At 35.9% G+C, this 20058-nt stretch overlaps 10 protein-coding genes across 10 annotated transcripts; 5 read left to right on the top strand and 5 right to left on the bottom strand.

The window, feature by feature from the left end:
- Positions 1–176: 176 nt before the first annotated feature.
- On the top strand, positions 177–800 carry Chro.10303 (S-adenosylmethionine-dependent methyltransferase). Its single annotated transcript, XM_663297.1, has 1 exon — positions 177–800. One exon carries the CDS (start codon positions 177–179, stop codon positions 798–800), a length of 624 nt encoding a protein of 207 aa, XP_668389.1.
- Positions 801–920: 120 nt separating this feature from the next.
- Positions 921–1124, bottom strand: Chro.10304 (hypothetical protein). The annotated part of the gene is made up of 1 exon (XM_663296.1): positions 921–1124. One exon carries the CDS (start codon positions 1122–1124, stop codon positions 921–923), a length of 204 nt encoding a protein of 67 aa, XP_668388.1.
- Positions 1125–1435: 311 nt separating this feature from the next.
- Chro.10305 (methionine aminopeptidase 1 (MetAP 1) (MAP 1) (Peptidase M 1)) lies at positions 1436–2659 on the top strand. The annotated part of the gene is made up of 1 exon (XM_663295.1): positions 1436–2659. The coding sequence occupies one exon, from the start codon at positions 1436–1438 to the stop codon at positions 2657–2659; it is 1224 nt and encodes a 407-aa protein (XP_668387.1).
- Positions 2660–2943: 284 nt separating this feature from the next.
- Chro.10306 (conjugation stage-specific protein) lies at positions 2944–4011 on the top strand. Its single annotated transcript, XM_663294.1, has 1 exon — positions 2944–4011. One exon carries the CDS (start codon positions 2944–2946, stop codon positions 4009–4011), a length of 1068 nt encoding a protein of 355 aa, XP_668386.1.
- A 209-nt stretch (positions 4012–4220) lies between these two features.
- Positions 4221–6500, bottom strand: Chro.10307 (hypothetical protein). The annotated part of the gene is made up of 1 exon (XM_663293.1): positions 4221–6500. The coding sequence occupies one exon, from the start codon at positions 6498–6500 to the stop codon at positions 4221–4223; it is 2280 nt and encodes a 759-aa protein (XP_668385.1).
- Positions 6501–7381: 881 nt separating this feature from the next.
- On the bottom strand, positions 7382–9229 carry Chro.10308 (RNA-binding protein SiahBP). Its single annotated transcript, XM_663292.1, has 1 exon — positions 7382–9229. The coding sequence occupies one exon, from the start codon at positions 9227–9229 to the stop codon at positions 7382–7384; it is 1848 nt and encodes a 615-aa protein (XP_668384.1).
- Positions 9230–9954: 725 nt separating this feature from the next.
- Positions 9955–12540, top strand: Chro.10309 (centromere protein ZW10). Its single annotated transcript, XM_663291.1, has 1 exon — positions 9955–12540. The coding sequence occupies one exon, from the start codon at positions 9955–9957 to the stop codon at positions 12538–12540; it is 2586 nt and encodes an 861-aa protein (XP_668383.1).
- Positions 12541–12725: 185 nt separating this feature from the next.
- On the top strand, positions 12726–14612 carry Chro.10310 (hypothetical protein). Its single annotated transcript, XM_663290.1, has 1 exon — positions 12726–14612. One exon carries the CDS (start codon positions 12726–12728, stop codon positions 14610–14612), a length of 1887 nt encoding a protein of 628 aa, XP_668382.1.
- A 91-nt stretch (positions 14613–14703) lies between these two features.
- On the bottom strand, positions 14704–15897 carry Chro.10311 (GTP-binding protein). Its single annotated transcript, XM_663289.1, has 1 exon — positions 14704–15897. One exon carries the CDS (start codon positions 15895–15897, stop codon positions 14704–14706), a length of 1194 nt encoding a protein of 397 aa, XP_668381.1.
- Positions 15898–16209: 312 nt separating this feature from the next.
- Positions 16210–20055, bottom strand: Chro.10312 (DNA-directed RNA polymerase I polypeptide 2 (RNA polymerase I subunit 2)). Its single annotated transcript, XM_663288.1, has 1 exon — positions 16210–20055. The coding sequence occupies one exon, from the start codon at positions 20053–20055 to the stop codon at positions 16210–16212; it is 3846 nt and encodes a 1281-aa protein (XP_668380.1).
- Between the last annotated feature and the right edge of the window lie 3 nt (positions 20056–20058).

The following is a 20058-nucleotide window of genomic DNA, read 5'->3' as shown; positions in this document are numbered from 1 at the left end:
CAAAGAGCAGCCGAATTATTGATATTCAAACTAAGTTAACAGAGAGAGCAATTGAACTACTTTTATTACCTCAACACCCCTGTTTGATATTGGATATTGGGTGCGGAACTGGAATAAGTGGCTCAGTTTTAGAAGATCACAACCACGTTTGGGTTGGAATAGATATTAGCGTAGGCATGTTAAATGTACTGGATATATACGATGATGACTCAGATTCAATCGGTGACGCTTTACTTGCTGATATGGGAGAACTTTTACGGTTCAGACCTGGCGTTTTTGATGGAGCAATAAGTATATCTGTTTTACAATGGCTTTGTAATGCTGACAGAAAATCACATGATCCTTATAAGAGGCTTTTAGTTTTCTTTAAATGGCTTTTCAACTCGTTAAATAGAGGTTCAAGAGCAGTGTTCCAGTTTTACCCAGATTCCCCTTCTCAAGTGGAAATGATTACTTCAGCTGCTTTAAAGTCGGGTTTTGGAGGAGGATTAGTAGTTGATTTTCCAAATTCTTCAAAAGCAAAAAAATACTATCTTTGTTTATGGGCAGGGTTCTATTCTACTATACCTCAAACCCTCCCGCAAGGGCTAACAGACGAAAATGATGAAGAAATGACTTCAGCAAGTAATTTGGGAAGATCAGGATGCAAGTTAAAGACAAAGAAAAGGGGGAATAAAAGAGAGCATAGAGTAAAGTCAAGGGAGTGGATTTTGGAAAAGAAGAATCTTCAGAGACTTAAGGGCTTTGAAGTCCGTCCAGATTCCAAATATACAGGAAGAAAAAGAAAGAGCGGGTTTTAACACTTTTATAATATATTATTTGGATCACAATGAGAAGCGTTCAAGAACTAGTATCTTCGTTGCAAAGTATTATTAGAATAATTAGATTTGCCTATGATTATATATATTAATATTAAAAAGCTATTCTGCCATTTCCTCATCTTTTTGAATATCAGTTTTAGTTTCTTTAGATTCTTCAGCTCTACTTATATACAATACGTTGTTGCACCTAATAAATACTTTGCCCAATGTTCCTTTCTTGGTATTGTCTATCCACTCTTCACAGTCATTTAAAAGAATGTTCATATATTCATCAAAGGAAACAAGGGTGCCTTTGTATCTCATGTTTCCCCATTTTAAGCAAACAATCGCAACCTTATTTATAAGGCTGGAGAGAAATGGTTTGGGATTTACAGCAACAAGCTAGAAAAGGTTAAATTTAATTCGTTATTAAAAGCGTTTCGTGACCAGCTATATTAAACTTACCCCAGACATCGGAAGCAGATTCAATGGTTGTGGGTTTGATGGTTATTTTTAACTTGAATGTGACTAATTTGTCAAGCCCAAATTGTAGCGCGCGTGTCGTGAGATCTTGTAGATTTAAATAAAAAATTTTATTATTGTAAACTTTATTGAATCGTTAGTATCTGTTTAAAATGACGGATAATACTGATGAGTTAAATGAGTCCAAGATTTTTTCATGCGAAGGCTGTGGTTCCAAAACAAAATCAAAATTATCATGTCCTCAATGCAAGAAGTTGGGACTAAAGACATCTTTTTTTTGTTCCCAAGTCTGCTTTAAAGAAAACTGGGCCATTCATAAACTAAAACATCAATTAGGAGGAAGTAATAAAGAAGTTGCTAAAGTTTCTCTTGACTTGGTTAAAAAGAATGTAATCCTAGACGATCCTAGAACATGGGTTAATTGCTCACATATTTCAAAGTTTATAGGCTTTAATGGTTTCACAGGCCCTTTAAGACCCTATCCAATAAGTATTAAACGAAAGGTTCCAAGCCATATCTTGAGGCCAGACTACGCTGATGATAAGGAGGGAAGACCATTTTCTGAATTAAAAAGAAAAAAAAGTTCTGTAATTGTTACAGCAACAGCTGAAGAAATTGAGCTCCTTAGAGAATGTTGTAAGATAGGAAGAGAAGCTCTGGATATTGCTGCTTCTATGATAAAACCTGGAGTAACAACTGATGCTATTGATGAAGCTGTTCATAATTTCATTATTTCTAAAAACTCTTATCCTTCTCCATTGAATTATTGGGGGTTTCCAAAGTCATGTTGCACCTCTGTTAATGAGATAATATGCCATGGGATCCCTGATTTCAGGCCATTGGAGGAGGGAGATATTGTAAATGTTGACATTTCTGTATATTATAAAGGAGTACACTCGGATTTAAATGAAACGTTTCCGGTTGGAAAAGTTGACGAGAAATCAATGAAATTAATGAAAGTGGCTTATCAATGCTTAGAGGAAAGTATCAAGATTTGCAAGCCTGGTACAATGTACAGAGAAATAGGCAATCTGATTCAGTCAATTTGTGATAAACAAGGCTTTTCTGTTGTAAAAACTTACTGTGGGCATGGAGTTGGAGCTTTATTTCATTGTGCTCCTAATGTGCCTCATTATAAGAATAACAAGGCCGTCGGAACTATGAAAACAGGACATGTATTTACAATTGAACCAATGATTAATGCAGGTAGATTTGAAGATATAACTTGGCCAGATGATTGGACATCGGCAACATTAGATGGAAGCAGATCCGCTCAATTTGAACATACTTTGTTGATTACCGAGACTGGAGTAGAAGTTTTGACTAAAAGATTGGAAAGCTCACCTAAACTTGAAATTCTTTCTGAAATAGAGTAAATAACTTTTTTCTAATATCTAATTATTTTTTCATTAATATTAATCTTTATAACTTATTATTTTATTAGAAAATTGCTACAATCTATTAATTCGTGTGTAATTAAAAAGTTTTGCCGGTAAAAAAGGTACCGGGAAAAAATTTATTCTAAATTCTTGTCATAAATTTTTGCAGGAACAAAAAAAAAATAAGATTATTGAACGGATTCAACTAAGACTTAAATTAATCTGGAATTAAGGGATTCAATATCTTATTATTTGAATTGGTTTAAATTATTACCTTTGGGATGATGTTGGGAAAGGGAATGAGATCTCCTAAGGCGGAGATTACAGAGTTAACTCCAAACTCAATAAGGTTTACCCTTTCTAACACAGATTTGAGTATGGCAAATACTTTGAGAAGAATAATTTTGGCAGAAATTCCAACTCTTGCTATTGATCTTGTTACTATGATAGACAACACATCTGTTTTGCACGATGAATTTATTGTCCATAGAATGGGTTTGATTCCTTTAGACAGCACAAATATACGTGATTTTAACTTCAAGGATAGATGTGAATGTCAAGAACGCTGCAATAAGTGCTCTGTTGAGTATTTGTTGGATGTAACATGTGAGGGTGGTGCTACAAGGAATGTAACTCATTATGATATTCAGCCAGTTGCAACTTCTACTTTAGTTCCAATGCCTGTCCCAAAGAAGGACGACTCAGTTGATGGCATGAATAATGGAATTTTAATAGCTAAGCTTGGCCCAGGACAGAGAATTGCAATGAGAATGACAGCTTGTAAGGGTATTGGAAAGTTTCACGCAAAATGGATCCCAGTTTCAGTTGCTACATTCACAAATGAAGCGGATGTGAGAATAAACTATTCGCTTTCTTCTAATCTAACTTTGAAACAACGTAAGGAAATTGTCAATTGTTGCCCTAAAGATGTTTTTGCTCTGGGAGGTAATACTTCAAAGACTGAATATGCCTTGAACAAAAACTCTACCTATTCTACCAAAACAAAGACAGAGGAACTTCCTGATCTAGAAGTTGTAAGTTCAAAGTCATGCATTTTTTGTAACGAATGTGTAAATCTAACTAAAAATTATGGTTACATTAATCCTGCCTTGATCAGAGTTGATACTAAACCTGATAAATTTCATTTCTTGGTAGAGTCGACAGGAGCCCTACCTGTCGAAAGTATTGTAGAACTTGCTTTTGAAATTTTACAGGAAAAATTAAATACTTTAAGTAGAGGAGTTGCTCGCTCTGAAACAGCACAGAGCGGATTGGATACTAATGGTTCTGGTGGGGTAAATATTACTGCTGATGAAAGAGCAATGGATTTAGTACTAGACTTATCTTAGTTTAAAAATGAGCTTTAAGAACACAATCTAGATTCGGCAATAGAACTCTATTAATATATTTATTTGTAGGCTACGATTCTAAAATTAAATAAACTTTTAAACAAAATTAACTTATTTTTGTAACAAAATCAAAAAGCAATAATTTATCTAAATATGACCAGCATCTTTTCTGTCGAGGAAAATAATACATCATTAGCAATATTAATTTTCTAGTCTTTTAACTCAAGAATTTGGGATTTTGGGATGCGACGAATCCAATCAAACAGTAGCGCACCGATAGAATCGAGCTTGTTGTTGTTCATAAAATGAATAAACTGCTGCCTTATATTCGATAAAGATTCTGCATCAACCCAAGACTCACAAGTCTGTATTAATGTTAGCACATCTGTAAAGTGCCTAGTAATTAAATCATCAGAGAGTATTTCTGAAAGTATATTATGAATACACCAACTGTCGCTTGGCTTCCCAACTCCTTTGAACCAAGCAGTGATCAGAGGAAATGGAGAAATACCTGGAGATATTGGGTCAATATAGCAATTGTTAACTCCAATCTTAGAACATGTATTGGATAGCATATCAGAAAAACATGAAGAAAATGGGCTGTCCTTTAATTCAGAATCTTGGGTAAGTTCGCCTATGAAGTCTGAAGTTTGAGCGCTTGAAGTCCTAGATCCTGTTCTTAGCAGATTGTCATGAGGGCTTTCGCCATATAAATGCCTCTCATTCTCAATTAATGAAAGGAAATCAAGTGAGTCAGATGATGATGATGATGATGATGAGTATCTTGTTGAGGGGTTTGGAGTATTGTTCTCAGAGTGCTTTACACTTAAGTCAGCGTTTGTGCCTTTCTGGCCTCGCAATGATTTGGATGAGAGAGAGAGAATTGATTTATATCTATTTGTAAAAAGAGAGTCTCTCTGCTTTGAAATTTGTATCCAAACGCATGTAAAATAAGTTCCAAGCCATTCGGCTACATCTTGTTGGAGAGAAAAGGAAAATTTAGTTACAAACTTTGTATCTACCTCAAGGCTCCTTTTGTACAGTAAATAGAGGGTTAATGTCCTCAACGGAAAGAACCGAATCTTAATGTCTACATTCAAATGACTGATAGTAATCTGGTCAAGAGAAATGTTATTATTAAGTGAAGGCTGTAAAATTCTTAAGGTTTCAGAGTTTCTAAATATTGCTTGATTTTCCATTAGGAGCTTTAGTAGTTCATCTTTATTTTTTTTTACAAACTCATCTATTCTGCATGTTACGAGCAGCCCAGTCTTATTGGGACCACCTGATATTATCGGACAAAACGCTTTGATACCATCGGAAGACAAATCAAATGTAGCTTCTCCAAGAAAAGTGTTTTCGAAGTAAAACTTAGCTCTAGCTGCAAAACAATTAAAAAAACCGGTACAGCGAGTTTTTGGATATGCAAAAATTCCAAGTGATGTTACACTAGTAATTGAAGCGTCAGGACTTGGTGGAAGTGTTTCCATTGCAAAATTTACAGTGGTTGCAGACCCTTCGTTATCTTGGTCTGCGTAAAGTTCAAGTTCGATTGGAAACCCACTCATCTCGCCTGTAATTACATGTGGAGAGCTCTGGGCGAATTTATTAATTGTTTTTCGTTCGCTAATATACCAAAGAGTAGGTTGCCAAACATGTGAAATTGCATCAAAGATATCGTTTTCTTCTGTGACTCCTTTAAGGAAATCCTCAACTTTGGAAGTTTCAGGTGACCATTGAGCTCCAAGAGACTCACAAATTGTATTGATAATCCTTATGCCATAAATTTCACTCTTATTCTTGAAAATTTCTCTAATTATTCTCCCTCCTTCAAGTGAAATCACTACATCCCTCATCTGGTGATATTGCACCAATTCAAGAAGGAGTTTAAACCCATTCTGAAGTTTCAAAGATAGGTTTAATATCTTCTGTCTTATTTTCATGCTAACTATTGAGGATTCACATTCAAACCAGTCAAAACAACTCAACTTCCTGGCTAGCATTGACCAGAATACGTCAACATCAAACTCCTCACCTTCTTGACATTTGGTATCTGAACCAACCATAGGGAGAAACCCCATGTAGTCTAGGGTAATTAATATAATTTCCAAGTTGTCTGGTGTGAGTTTCCTAAATATACCATTGTTATTATGGCCGTAATCCTGAAAGATAATCTTTGCAATTTCAAAAGTCGTTTGGACTTCTGAGTTACCTTCCAAAGTAGAGCTTCTTTCACCCAATAATCTAAAATAGTTAAATCTTTTCCCCACTTCCTCAGAAACATGAAAGGTTTGACTTTTCCCCATATCTTCATTATATACACAAATTTCCCATCCAAAACCTTTTTTTGGCTCATCATTTATGCAAGCTTTTTTCGCTTCATTTTCTTCCTTTGAATGGTTTTCTGAGCCCATTTCCATACTTGATCTCTTGAGATTTAATTCAAGGTCAAATGGGTCATCCAAAGAGAAAGCCTCATTTTTTTCCATTATAATTATTTACAATTGTTAATTTGTAAATCAAATAAATGTTTAGTCAAATGACTAATTATATAGCTTTAATTTGATGGAGCACAACAAAAGTTGTCTGTATAGGAAATAAAGGAATTCAGTATTTTTAAGCTCTGATTTTTTTTAGCGTTAGATTTGTTTATTCATCATTCAAAACTTAGTTGATATTAAAATAGTAAACTCATCTATATACTTGTTTTTAGCAAGCAAATTTTAACAAGCAGTTCCCCACTTAATTTATGATTCTTTCCTTTTATTTGCTAAATAAACTATTTGAAAAGCAATGATTAATTATACATATCAAGGAAATAAGCATATTGGAAAATTCCCGCTTAAAAAACAAACCACGTTACCCCGTATTCATTTGAAAAAAATAAATATTGCAATAATGCCCCCACTAAAGAATCTCAAATAATTAAGCGAGAATGAGTGATTAGACAATAACTCAAGCAAATAATCTACAACAGATAACCGAATAAGTACTTCCGAACAAAAATAAAAGTTGACAAAAATACTAAGCTAAAAGTTTCAAATGAAAACTGTAACATAATTATAAACACATACAGAGTAGTATATGCCAATTTCTGATTTTCTAAACTAATAGATGTTGAACAAAGTGTTCAAACTCTAAATTATTAAAAAAATTCCAATTTTAGATTATATAATAAAAAAATTAAACCTAATCTCGAGCAGAAATATATCGTTGCTTGAAAAATACTCATATATCGAGGGTAGTTCAGGAGTAAATTCTTATCAATATTCATTCGGTTTATAAAAAATATAATCCCAATAGGCTTTGAAAGAATTAGCCTGATATCTTTCAAAGAAATATAGGCGGTGTTAAAAGGATACTAAAAATCTTAGTCATCGAGGAAGGAGGAGTAGTATCTTTCAGTATTGTAAAGGCTGCAAAAAACCTGGTTGCCGCCAAACCAGCGGTTATTAAGTGCAGGAACAGCAATTTGTGCCATGGATGGCGACTCAAATACGACGAAAATACGTACTCTATCCGAAGGTTTAGAAATATTGTTTGAAACATGTATACGAACGTCGTAAACTTTTCCATATTTACTGCACTCTATTTTAACCTCCTCTTTAAGCTCATCATCAATTTCATCAGGGCCAACCATATTTGTAAGCAGAATAATGTTGGAGCCACTAGCAGATCCTGAAATTGCACTGGGGATCTGGTATGGGGCCGGCCCATTGCTCAATGGATACCCAGGTGGTTGTTGGTATATTGGGAGTGGAGGCGGAGCCACATTAGGCATTTGCATCATTGAGGGTAAAACCATTTGATGAGGAATACCCATTGATGGCATTTGGGAGGGTATCACATTTTGAATAGGATTAATCATAGGTATTTGGCCAACTGTAGCTCCAGAAACTCCTGATTGAGTTCCTCCGCCCCCACCGCCTACTTGAGGTTTAAGCGCAGTTGCAACATTAACTTTGAGTTGTTTTCCGCCTACTTCAAAGCCATTCATAGTTTCTATCGCAAGTTTTGCTTGATCTGCAGTACCAAATTCAATAAAGCCATAGCCACGATGAGTACCTGGCTTTTCTATTGAAGGGATTAATTGGCAACTAAGGATAACACCAAAAGTCTTGAAAATATGCCTCAGATCGTCAGTTGTAAAAGAGTAAGGAACAGAGCCAATATAAATTCTGTTTTGTGAATGGGTTGCAATTCCTGTTCCGTGAGTAGTTTCTGATTGAATTTGATGATTTTGATGGGTAATATGGTTGTTATTAAAAACAGCAATATTTGGATTAATGACATTCCCTGAGCCCCCTCCTCCTATGCCTCCACTTCCGGATTGATTACCATTACTAGATGCCGCATTAGTAGGCCTACCTACCCTAATTGGTCTTCCTTTTAGTACAAACCTGTTCATTGTGGCCAAAGCCATCTCTGCTGACTCCTGTGATGTGTACTCAATAAAGCAGAAGCCTTTAGAGCGGTTGCCTTCTCTTGGCATGTCAATATTCACGATTGGGCCGAATGAGCCAAAAACCTGCTTAAGATCCGCCTCGTTCAGTGAATAATCCAGAGAACCCACATAGATGCGAGATATCTGACTGCTTTGCCTGGGCCCCGCCCCCGTTGTTGTACCTGAGCTCACAGTAGAGTTTGCTCCGATACTATTTCCGGATCCTATGGTAGAATGTCCAGGACCCATACCCAAATTAGAATTCGAGTTAGTTACAACTCCATTATTTCCAGTTAAGGTACCAGATACCCCTGAGAAATGGCCATGAGGATTTCCTGGTACGGGAGCTAAGTTCGGGGAGTTGCAGCTATTGTTGCTCTGAGCGTCCCATCCCGAATTTGCTCTTTTCCTGCGTTTCTTATGGCTTGAGTCAATTGTACCTGAATTATGAGGCGAAAAGGAACCGCTGATTTTGCTAAACTCCTCAACACTCTGACCCTCCTCCAGACTAGGACTCCTAGACCTTCTTCTAGGTATCCTAGGGATACCCTTTATTCCCTGTTTGTCTGATTTTCCAGAGGCAGAATTATCGGTAACAGTCTCAGTTTCGCCAGGCTCCTCTCCCTCTTCAGAGGCAGCTTCTCCACCTGTCAACAGACCCTCCTCGGTGCGAGATCCGATACTCAGATCCTTTACCTTACCATTTATTAATTTCCTATCATTTTCGTAACTACTTACATCATCCTCTGATACATCCCCAGCAGGATGGCCCATTTAAGTTAGGATCCGGTACTGAAAGCTCCGTAACATTGGCAGATGCATAGCCTTCTTCCCCAGCTTCAGTTGGGCCCGATTTTTCGAGACTTGCGAGGTCCTTGGACTCTACTTCCTTATCTGAGAAAGTGCTAAGACTACGGCCTTCCTCCTCCTCCTCAACCTCTTTATTATACCCAACCTCTTCTTCTCCAACCTTCACAACTTCAAGCTCAGAAGCTCCTTCATCAATCATTAGATTAATGTGGTTTCCTATTCGAAAATCCTTATCTTTTTCAATTTAAGGACGAATTGGTGTTGCTTGTGCTTTTATTACTAAATTATAACTTTTGGTGTAGACAAAGCCAATTTGGCGCTGACAGCTCCCCGCAATGCCTCCTCGTTTTTTACAGCACGAGGTGCACCTTACCGCCCAACTTGGCCCAAATTTTAGCCAGTATTTCAATGTAAGGTAGCTCCTCGCTGATGCCCCTCAAAGATTTAATTTCATTTACAGGTGAGGGGACTAATTGGTCTCTTAAATTGAGGACTGGCAGAAACTGCATTACTAATTTAATAAAAATTTTTGTTCTTTACCAGTGCTCTTAATTGCTATTAGTCTACGATAACAAATTAAGGCTAAAAGCTGTAACCTTTTATTTTCAATTCTGAAGATAGAAAAATAGGTGGCAATAAAAATTACGAGAAATTTGAATAACATGAGGATAATAGAATAAAAGGGCATAATGGATGATCTACTTTCCAGCATTAAACTCAAGATACTATCTGAAGCACAATCTGAGAACTTAGGTGGTAGCTTTCCAGAAAACATAAGAAAACTTTTAGGGACGGTTGAGGAAGAGCTCAGAACTGTTAGAGAGTCAGTACTAGAAAGCATTGATATTTCAAGCATAAACTATGTAAAGTCAAAGAAAGAATTAGACTCTCTACAAACAGAAACTGTGGCATTGAGGAAAACAATTGCATCCATTGAAACCAAGGTTGAGGACGATTTAGGTTCTTCAAAAGGAGTTGCTGAAATGGAAGAAATATATAGCATTAAGAGGGACCTAGCAACTCTCAAGAAAGCAAGTATTTTCTTTGAAACTATTGCACAGCTTCACTCCATATTTGCCGAATTTGATAACTACTTGGTTGAATATGAGTTTGATTTGGCAGCAGATGCCCTAAGTAATGCTGATCAAAAGCTGAATGAGATCAACTTTGACGACAGCAACATTAACCAAATTGGCTCAGAAAATATTACAGGAAACCGAGCTATACAACAAATTGAAGAAGAAAAGGACGTTTTTGAAGAAGTGAAGATTGAGTACCTCCATAGAAGGGGAAGACTTGTGAGTATCGTTGAGCTACTATTTAGATATATTTTCCACTTCGAACGCAACGAAATAAGAATAAGACTGAGTCTTCCAAGAAGCGTGCTTATGGAGGTATCAGATTTCAGTCTTGGGTATGACTCAGAAAAGCCTTGTTCAGAAGACGGGGATGAGGTCAGAATCTCTCTTCAAGATGTCTGGTACTCTCTTATATCACTTGGCGTTGTGAATGAACATGTAGCGTATCTTTCAAAACTTTGTATTGAAAATATTCTAGACCCTCTGGTTTCCAAATCAGGCAAACTCTCTACAGAGAAAAATTGCGGGTATAAGTTGCTTCCCTTTGAAACTAGATCTCACAATGAATGCAAATGGGAATATAAGGTTGTGTGTAACAAGTCAGGTGACAAAAATAAGGAATTTGATGGAGTAGAAGACTGCAATAACCAACGATCAGTTTATGAACATGCAATTCCTGTTTTAATCTCGATTCTTAAGTTTTTATCTGATGACTGCTTTACAGGTAATATTCAAGTGATCTCCTTGTTTGGTAAGTACACCTGGAGTTGGATTTCACCTAGATTATTACACGGTGTTTCTTCAACACCCACCACAAAAGATTGTCAGATTTTGAGAGAATTTGAAGTTCAAGCCAGATCACTTCAAATTATCCCAGCAGGAGAAGACACGATTTCAAATTACGTTAACCAACTGGAGACAAGTAGATATGAGGAGAGGAAGTTGCATGCTTTGAATTTCGCAAGGGAGATTATAATGCGCGATGATCCCTCTATCATTTTGGTTGACGATTCCACAGAAATTGGATCTCTTACAAATCTGCTTGAGCAATGTGGGGTACAAAAATCAAAGGCGGATAAATCCGACGGCCTTTCAAACCTAATTAGCCTTATTGGTGAAGGAGATCTTATCGGTAATATGGAAATTGATTCATTTTCTTCAATCCAAAATGAAAACGAAAGTTTTCTCCAACTTCAAATTTGCGGAGTTAGTTCCTGTGCGCATTCTCTGATTCAAAAGATACATCAGCTTCTCGATGAAGCTCTCTTGGATGCTCAAAAGCACTGCTTAAGCTCTGCAAAGCAAGGATACTTCCTTGTCAGGGAGTTAGTAATGCTATTTATATTACTCAGACCAACTATTCACAAAGAAAGGTTAGACAGTGATCCTCTCTTTGCTGCTACATTTTATACAGATTGCACCTATTTAATTCACCATCTAATATTAATTCCTTTTACATATGGTAGTAAATTTCCGCCACCAATTCCAAATATTGGTTCGTTTGTTGACCTCCTATTAACTCTCAGGAAACTTCAAGAAACTGCAATTTCCAGCCTTTTAACCAAAGAGTCTGAATCAATACGTGAGTTACTAGAAGAAAAGGCACTTTCAATGGAATCAATGAAGAATATGTCTTTAGATCAAACATTTATAGAAGTTGAAACTATAATTGTTGACATAGTCCAACGGCTTAAAAGAGTTTCTTCAATGTTTTCTTCCACTCTTCCAATCAACATTTATCTCGAAAGCTTTGGAATTCTTGTTGACGAGACTATAAGAATTACTCTTGACCAAGTCTTAAAACTTGCAACCTCAGACGATGTGCAGGATGTTTCACCAGACGATGCGTCTGCCTTGGTCATTCTATTAAATAACCTGGCATCACAAATACAAAGACTTTTTGAATGCCATATATTCAAAATTAATAATAAGGATGGATCCGCATCTAATTTTGGTGTGCACAACTCTAGACTAATATATAATGACCCGCCTTCCCTTGTTGGCTACCTTAAGCACTGGGACTCTCTCACCGTACTTAGAGATACTCTTGATGCAGATATTGCGAGCGTAGTTCAGCAAAAACATAAAATAAAAGCACTTTTCCAAGATTATGAAATAAGGGGAATCCTAAACCTGAACCCATTTCTCTCATCTAACGTCGATGAGGTATATTATATTATTGTTTCCTCTAATTAAATCACTATATTATAAATTTTTTAGTAGGTTTACTTCATTTTTATATAAATTTTTGTTTTCACTGTCGTTTTTTGTTAGTTACATTTCGATATAAGTCTTTAGAATTAAACATGTACTTGGCGCTTTATGTCCTACAGTAACTTTTTATTGGGAATTACTTAAGTTGATCTTTTTGGGAATAGCAAATGACTGTTTATAAGTCTCTACTGAATTCAAATGCACTAAATATTTTTAGAGGATACATAAAAGGTATTTTATCAGATAAAAATGGAGTTTTTAGCCCACGATCAACAAACATATGCATATATAAGCAAGTAGCAGATTCACTTTCCAATAATATTAAGGGTCTAGTTCTGCATATTCTTAATGAAGAATTGGAAAAAAATAAAGAAAAAGAGTTAGCAAGCACAATCGATCTTAACTTAATTGATCTTATTACTGATAATTACTTATATTTAAATGCTCCAATATTGCCACTTGAAAGTCTATTAAACAATGAGTTTGAAAGAATAATTAGCAGTAGCAAAGATAAGTCCAATAACTTCATAATTATTGAACTCCCAAGATATTTTACATCTAACCCCTTATTCTTTAAGAATTCAGCTAATAAACAAGTTGAAGAAGAAGATGGTCTAGACTCTGATAATGAGTTTTGTAAAGAAGTAACACATTTTGGAGTTTTCAACACTACCACAGATGATGCCTCCAACAAGCTTGAAGAATCTATTTACAGAGTGTTGAAAAGATTTATTGAACGCGCTATGATGCAAGAAAATTTTAATATTCACTTAATAATGCTTTCACCATATTTCAAACCACCTCAATTTCTATTAGGAAAGGGAATGTTCGAGATCTACCTTTCTATTGAATGGGAAGCTAGTAAATCTAATTTAATTCAACTAATTAAAGATGTTTTTAAGGGTATTGAAGTTGAGAATGGTGTAATTGAGATGATAATTGCTTCCGTTTCACATCAAGACAGTGCATTTTCCAAATTGATCGAATTATGTTTTGAATTAAAACACTCTCTTGCTACTAAATATATTGGAAGAAGGATCTTAAAAAGAGAAGATATAGATTTAAATTGCAAAATGAAAATTAGAAATGAAGATGCACAAGATTTCTTGCAAAAATATAATTCAAAATTATTAAATTCCTACTATTCTTCTTCTATTGACTCTTTGATTGCAACCAAAATCTCAATAGATAATGATTTTGTAGGACTAAATGAGCTTAGAAAATCTATCAAAGACTCAATAAATGCATTAGAGCAGTTTAGTGAACGTTCTGAAGTTTCAGAAAACGAAATTGATATATATGGATATCCAATATCTTGGTTTTTATGGGGAAGCTCAGGAAGTGGAAAAAGTACTCTTGTCAGAAGTATGGTATCTATTAGCCCAAAAGTAAAGGTATTACTTTGCAATGTTATTGATTTAATAAGCCCCTTTCACGGAATTACAACACGTAATCTTAGACGCATATTTAAAAATGCAATAAATTCTAGACCGTGTATATTGGTATTCGATGATATTGAAACTTTGGGAGCTTTTACAAAAAAAGATGATATATCTGAAGGTGAAGTCAGATCAAAAATTAATAAAGAGCTTGCATCTACTTTTCTATATCTTCTGGATTCAGTTATATCAATTAATCAAGATGGAGATTTGGGTAATGATCTATTGCAACTATTGAATATAAACATACAAGAAAGGAGCTTAGAGGAGGCGATTGATCATTTCAATTCTAAAGTATCAAGAAAAGTTCCAGGAATAATGATCATTATGACAAGTAGAAATAATATGGGTGACTTCTCAACTGAACTTTTACTGAAAGTCCAGAGACATTCTTTTTTACAATTACCATCTACAAAAGAACTTTTAGAAAGTATACGTGAAAAAGATAATGATGAAGTATCAGCTATTGCAGAAGAAATTGCCAATGAAATTCAGAATCTGCAAGGTGAGCGGCTAATTAATGTTAGTGAGTTTAAAATCCTTGTTCAAAACAAGCTTTATGAAAAATATGCGAGCAGGGAAGCAAATTCAAAAACTTCTGAAAAAGATCCTTAACTAAATAGTCTAATTAGTGGAATATCAAACTTCAGAACTAAATCAAGAATTATAAAAATTTATCAATGCTTTATTTTAATTTATATTTATTCTACTTTTTTCCTGAATTAGTAACATTGAATTTAAAGAAGATTATATCTCCATCTTCGACAACATAATCTTTGCCTTTTTGTAAATATTTTCCTGCAGCTTTAATTGCAGCTTCGCTTCCCAATTCCATTAGGTCGGTAAATTTGTACACTTCTGCGCAAATGAAGCCTCTCTCAAAGTCAGTGTGGATAATACCTGCAGCTTGTGGAGCTTTTGTTCCACTTCTGATAGTCCAACACTTAACTTCATCTTCTCCTGCTGTGAAATAATGTAATAAGTTTAGTGCCGAATAACCAGTGTTGATGATCTTGTCGATCATACTCTTAGAGGCCCCCTTTTCCTTGATGTATGCCATTTTTTCTTCTTCAGTGTGGAGCTCAGCCAAAGCCGTCTCAAACTCAGCACTGTAAGGTATTATTACTCCATCTATGTGCTCTTTAACCCATTCAGCAATTTTGGGGAGGAACTTATTCTTTTGACGAATATAATCCTTTTCAGAAAGATTTACTAAATAAACAACAGGTTTTGCTGTCAAAAACTGGTGCTCGTTAAGCAATTCAACCTCTGAGGACTTCCAATCATATTTGCTACTAATCCAGTTGCCAGCCTCAAGGTGAGCATAAACGTCCTTAAGAATTTGTAAAGCAGCTACTTGTTCCTTCTTTGTTCTGTCTGTCCCATTCTTCGTAAGCCTGTTCAACTCTGAAATTAGCTTGTCAACTCTCTCTAAATCCTTCATTCTCAGCTCATTACTGATTGTTTCCAAATCCTTAACAGGGTTAACCTCCCCCTCCGTATGTACAATTTCGTCGCTTTCAAATGCTCGAACTACATGATAAATTCCATCGACTGCCTGGATATTGGAAAGAAAAGCGTTTCCAAGACCTTCACCCTTATGAGCTCCTGGGACAAGCCCCGCAATGTCGAAGATTGTCAAAGTTGCAGGAACTTCACTTTTTGGGCTGAAATGCTTACAAAGTGCTCTAAAACGATCATCTGGTACATTCATCCTCGCCTCATGGGGCTCTATTGTACAAAATGGAAAATTCTCCGCTGGAACTGCCTGCTTACAAAGTAGGTTGAAAGTTGTCGATTTTCCCACATTAGGCAAGCCTACTAATCCCATCTTGAGATTCCCTCTGGGTCTCCCCAAAAGCACCTTAACTTCCTTCTGTTCATTCTTTTTTGGTGGCATTTTTCAACAGATATTTCGTATTTCACTTAATTAAATGTAACAATAATAACTGCAAATTTTATTGCCCTAACTCATTTATTTCCAAATAATTAATATTTGCCATATAAATGGAGTTACCGCCGAATTAAGAGACACATTCCCCCTCCCAAAAGCAATAAATACAATTTGTGAATTGATGTAAAATGTCAAAAAAAAACTAGAAAAAAATGAGATTTTGTGTGCCTTAACAAAATTAACAAATATAAGCTATGGTAATGATTACTTAAGTAATATTAAAATAGATTCTTTTTTAGTTTGTTTTCAATATATCTCTTAATTACTAATAGGAACATCCTCTTGTTGGAGATGTAGACGAATAACTATATTCATTGCTGCAAGCTCATTTGAAAGATATCTAAAGATATATGGAAGCGTAATAATTCTGCAGGGAGATTTACAAACCCTACAAACTGCAATAGGTGGGATGCAATTTGAAAGCTTGCTACTAGAGATTGATTGTGCCATAGCCCTCTTTGAAATGGAAGAGATTATAAGTCCGCATTTTGGACAAACATATGCTCTGTGCTCGTCTGAGCAAATAAGTAGCCTATCAACAAGAATAGAGCTGACACCATACGAAATTAGAGAGTCTCTTTCCATCTCTCCAAATCTAATACCACCATGTCTTTTTCTTCCCTTAACTGGCTGTCTAGTTAACGCGTCAATTGGACCGGTTGCTCTAACTTGAGCCTTATCAGCAACCATATGACGAAGTCTTTGATAATAAATAACTCCCATAAATATATGACATGGGAGCTCTACTCCCGTCATTCCATTATAAAGTGGTTCGCACCCATAGTATTGGAAACCTGCCCTTTCTAAAGCTTTACCAAAGTAGTCCACAGTAGTCTTTTCACCTGCTTTATCATCCTCACAATTCTCTTCAGATCTTGAAAGATCATCAGAAATATTAATGTTGAATGGAGTTGCATCCAAACTTCTTGCTCCATGGATACAAGCCGCTTTTCCTCCCATAGACTCCAAGAGCATACCGATAGTCATACGAGAAGGAAAACCATGCGGATTGAATAGAATATCAGGAACCATACCAGATTCGCTAAATGGCATGTTTTCTTGTGGCCAAAGCATTGAAAGAATACCTTTTTGGCCATGTCTAGAGGCAAATTTATCACCAACCATAGGATTTCTTACGATTCTTAGTTTGATAGACACTTTTTCTCCGTAACCAGAAGAACTTGAAGCCCCATCTCCTCCCCCTCCACTTAAAGAATCTTGTTGAAGTTCAATAGAAATCCCGCTAGCGATCCTATTAATTTTCTCGACAAATGCAACCTCATCGTCATGATAAGTTTGAATAGTTGCATTGGAAGGGCCCCCTCCAGAGCCTGTACGTTCAACCCTACATATTGGTGAGCCTTTTGTAAGTCTTTGGCCAATATTAGGAAGCCCATCTGCTGAAAGCTCTTTAACAACTAGCTCACCGTCTGGCCCAATATTATGAAAGAAGTAGCTTTCTGCATCACTCTTTTTTGTAGCGCTAGGAGGAGCTGCTGAAATAATTTTGGTTTTGTAGACACAGGCATGGAACATTCCTCTATCATAAGATGATTTGTTAAGAATCATGGCGTCCTCCATATCATAACCTGAATATGACATTACAGCAACGATTGCATTCGTTCCAGTTGGATATTCAGAAAAACCAAATGATGAATACCCTTTAGTAATAATAGTTGGCTCTTGAGGAGTTAAAAGCCTATACATCTTATTGTCGGTTCTATATGGGTAGTTAAGACAAGGGGTACCCATTGTTTGTTTAAGCATCTGGCATTGATACATATTTCTTGGACTTTGGTTATGGTGAGCATAAGGAATAAGGCTGGCAGTAACTGATAGAATTGTTGATGGATGGAGCTCCATGTGAGTGTAGTTAACCGGTACAGATGAAAGCACTCTGTCATTATCTTTAATTAGTTTCTTTAAAGCTTTAAGGTCGTTTTTCAGCTGTTCTTCAGACTCAGTATCCGAAATACCAATTAATCTTTTTTGGATTTCAAGGAGTTTTGTTGATTTACGAGTCTCTTCTTCCGTTACACCAATATTCATCCATGGTTGGCCAAGCGGTCCAATCCAGTCTACTTGAGCAGTTTCAAGGTGCATAATTGGTCTTACAAGTCTTCCAGGAGCAGTGAAAATGTAAATTCCTGAGAACATACCAGAATCTGGTGGAACACATGCTATTTCTGCATGAACCGGTAATACAGAGGGGTTTGTTTGCCACTTTAAGGTTCTTAATTTATTTTCCCATATCATAAAATCTTCTCTCGGGATATGAAATAAAACTCTACCATCTAGCATTACAGGAATGGATTTTGTTAAATCTGGTGAATATAAATCATCTCTTGAAGATGACTCTATACCCCAAGTTGAAGAAAGAGATCCCAACCCATCATCGCATGAAATACCATGAGAAATTAAATAATTCCTTAATCGTCTGAGAGTTTCTTGTGAATCCCATTGAGTCACAGGAATACAATCCTGGGAAAGATGAAGAAGTAAACCGCATGGCTCACCGTCAGGAGTATGTACTGGACAAAGAAATCCCCATGTTTCACCTGTTAATTTTCTGACATCCGTAGTCTTCATAGTGGTAAAAAACTGTCCTCTATGTACAGCTCTAAAATGGGATAGAAATCTATTAAAATTTAGTCTATCTGCAACAACAGTCCATCCTGATAGTTGTTGAAGGTCCAATTGAGTGGTTTTCACATTACCTGTTGCCATAAAATATTGGAGACGCTTAGGTATCATGGAAATATTTTTTGATAAAACTGATTTAAAGTATGCTGTATCTCTAAGCAGGTTAGCACCATTTTTACTCTCTTTATTCTTCTCACCGCTTTTAGATCTTATCTCAATCAAATATGTAGACCTTATCTTTTGTAGAAATGAAAAAATTGCATCTTTAAATAGTGCTGAGTATAGGTTTCCTGGAGATAATAATTCCTGATACGCAAAAGAATCTATGGACTCCTCACGAATTTCATTAAGCTGAAGTTTGATTAATTTTATAAACATTAAAATAAGGCACTCCAATTTCGCATTCCACTCTTCCAAATGGACTAACACATAATTATCTATTAAGAATCTTCCTGCCTCTTGTAAAAGGCTACCTGGAGGAAGATGGAAGGCTACGCCCTCCCATACTAATCTACCTATTTGATGTAAGTATCGATTTTCTAAAATATCTGTATCTCCAGGCCCTTTATTTCCAAATGACACAGAATTAAATTCTGCATCAACACCGACTGAGTTATCAAGTCCCCATTCAAGAGTAAGCATATTAATTGTGTTGAATAAATTTTCATCTTTTGGATTACAATATTGGAGGATCTTGCTCCTAAGCACATTTGAGTCATAAATTGATCCTACTGCCATTAATAAAGGCCAGAATGGAATTAGCCACTCCTGTCTATTTAATAAAACTCTGTAAATACATTGATGATCAGACGTTCCGTATAGATAGTTTGCTGTAGAAGTTCCATCGTCTCTTAATGACCTCATTAAAACGGCATATTCCGAGCCAAATGAATCAAAGGTTGCAAACCTTGGACGTTTAAGTCCAATTGGATAATTACATCTTTGTTGAATTACATACCTAATAACTCTTTCATTACCATTGATAATAAAGTAGCCGCCAACCTCATTAGGATCTTCGCCTTTTTCAACCAATTCCTTTGTACCAAGACCAAATAAATGACAATTTGAACTCTTAACCATGATTGGAATTGTTCCAGCATAAATACTATGCTTTGAAACAGTATCTAAAGATGAATTATAACCTTCAAATTCTAGCCATAGTGGAGCACTGTAACTAATGTGTCCATTTCTAGCATGCTGAGGAGTCAGCTTTGTACCAGATGATTCAGAGTACCCAAAAATAGGCTTTCCTATTTTTGCAGATGTAACTCCTATTCTAAGGTATTCAGCTGGGCTATAAGCTGCATTTAGTTCGCAATCATCTTGAATAAATCCAGAGTCCACATAAATCTTGGGTAAATTCTTCACAATATTTTTTAACCCAACAGAAAGGAATGTATTGAATGATTCAATGTGCGGCCAAACTGCAGAAAGTAGTCTATCCCGAGTCTGGTACTCCATATC

Source organism: Cryptosporidium hominis (genome assembly GCF_000006425.1).
Source record: "Cryptosporidium hominis TU502 chromosome 1 CHRO011085, whole genome shotgun sequence".
Lineage (NCBI taxonomy): Eukaryota > Apicomplexa > Conoidasida > Eucoccidiorida > Cryptosporidiidae > Cryptosporidium > Cryptosporidium hominis.
The sequence above is the reverse complement of the archived record's forward strand: the minus strand, read 5'-3'. Positions and strand labels throughout refer to the sequence as shown.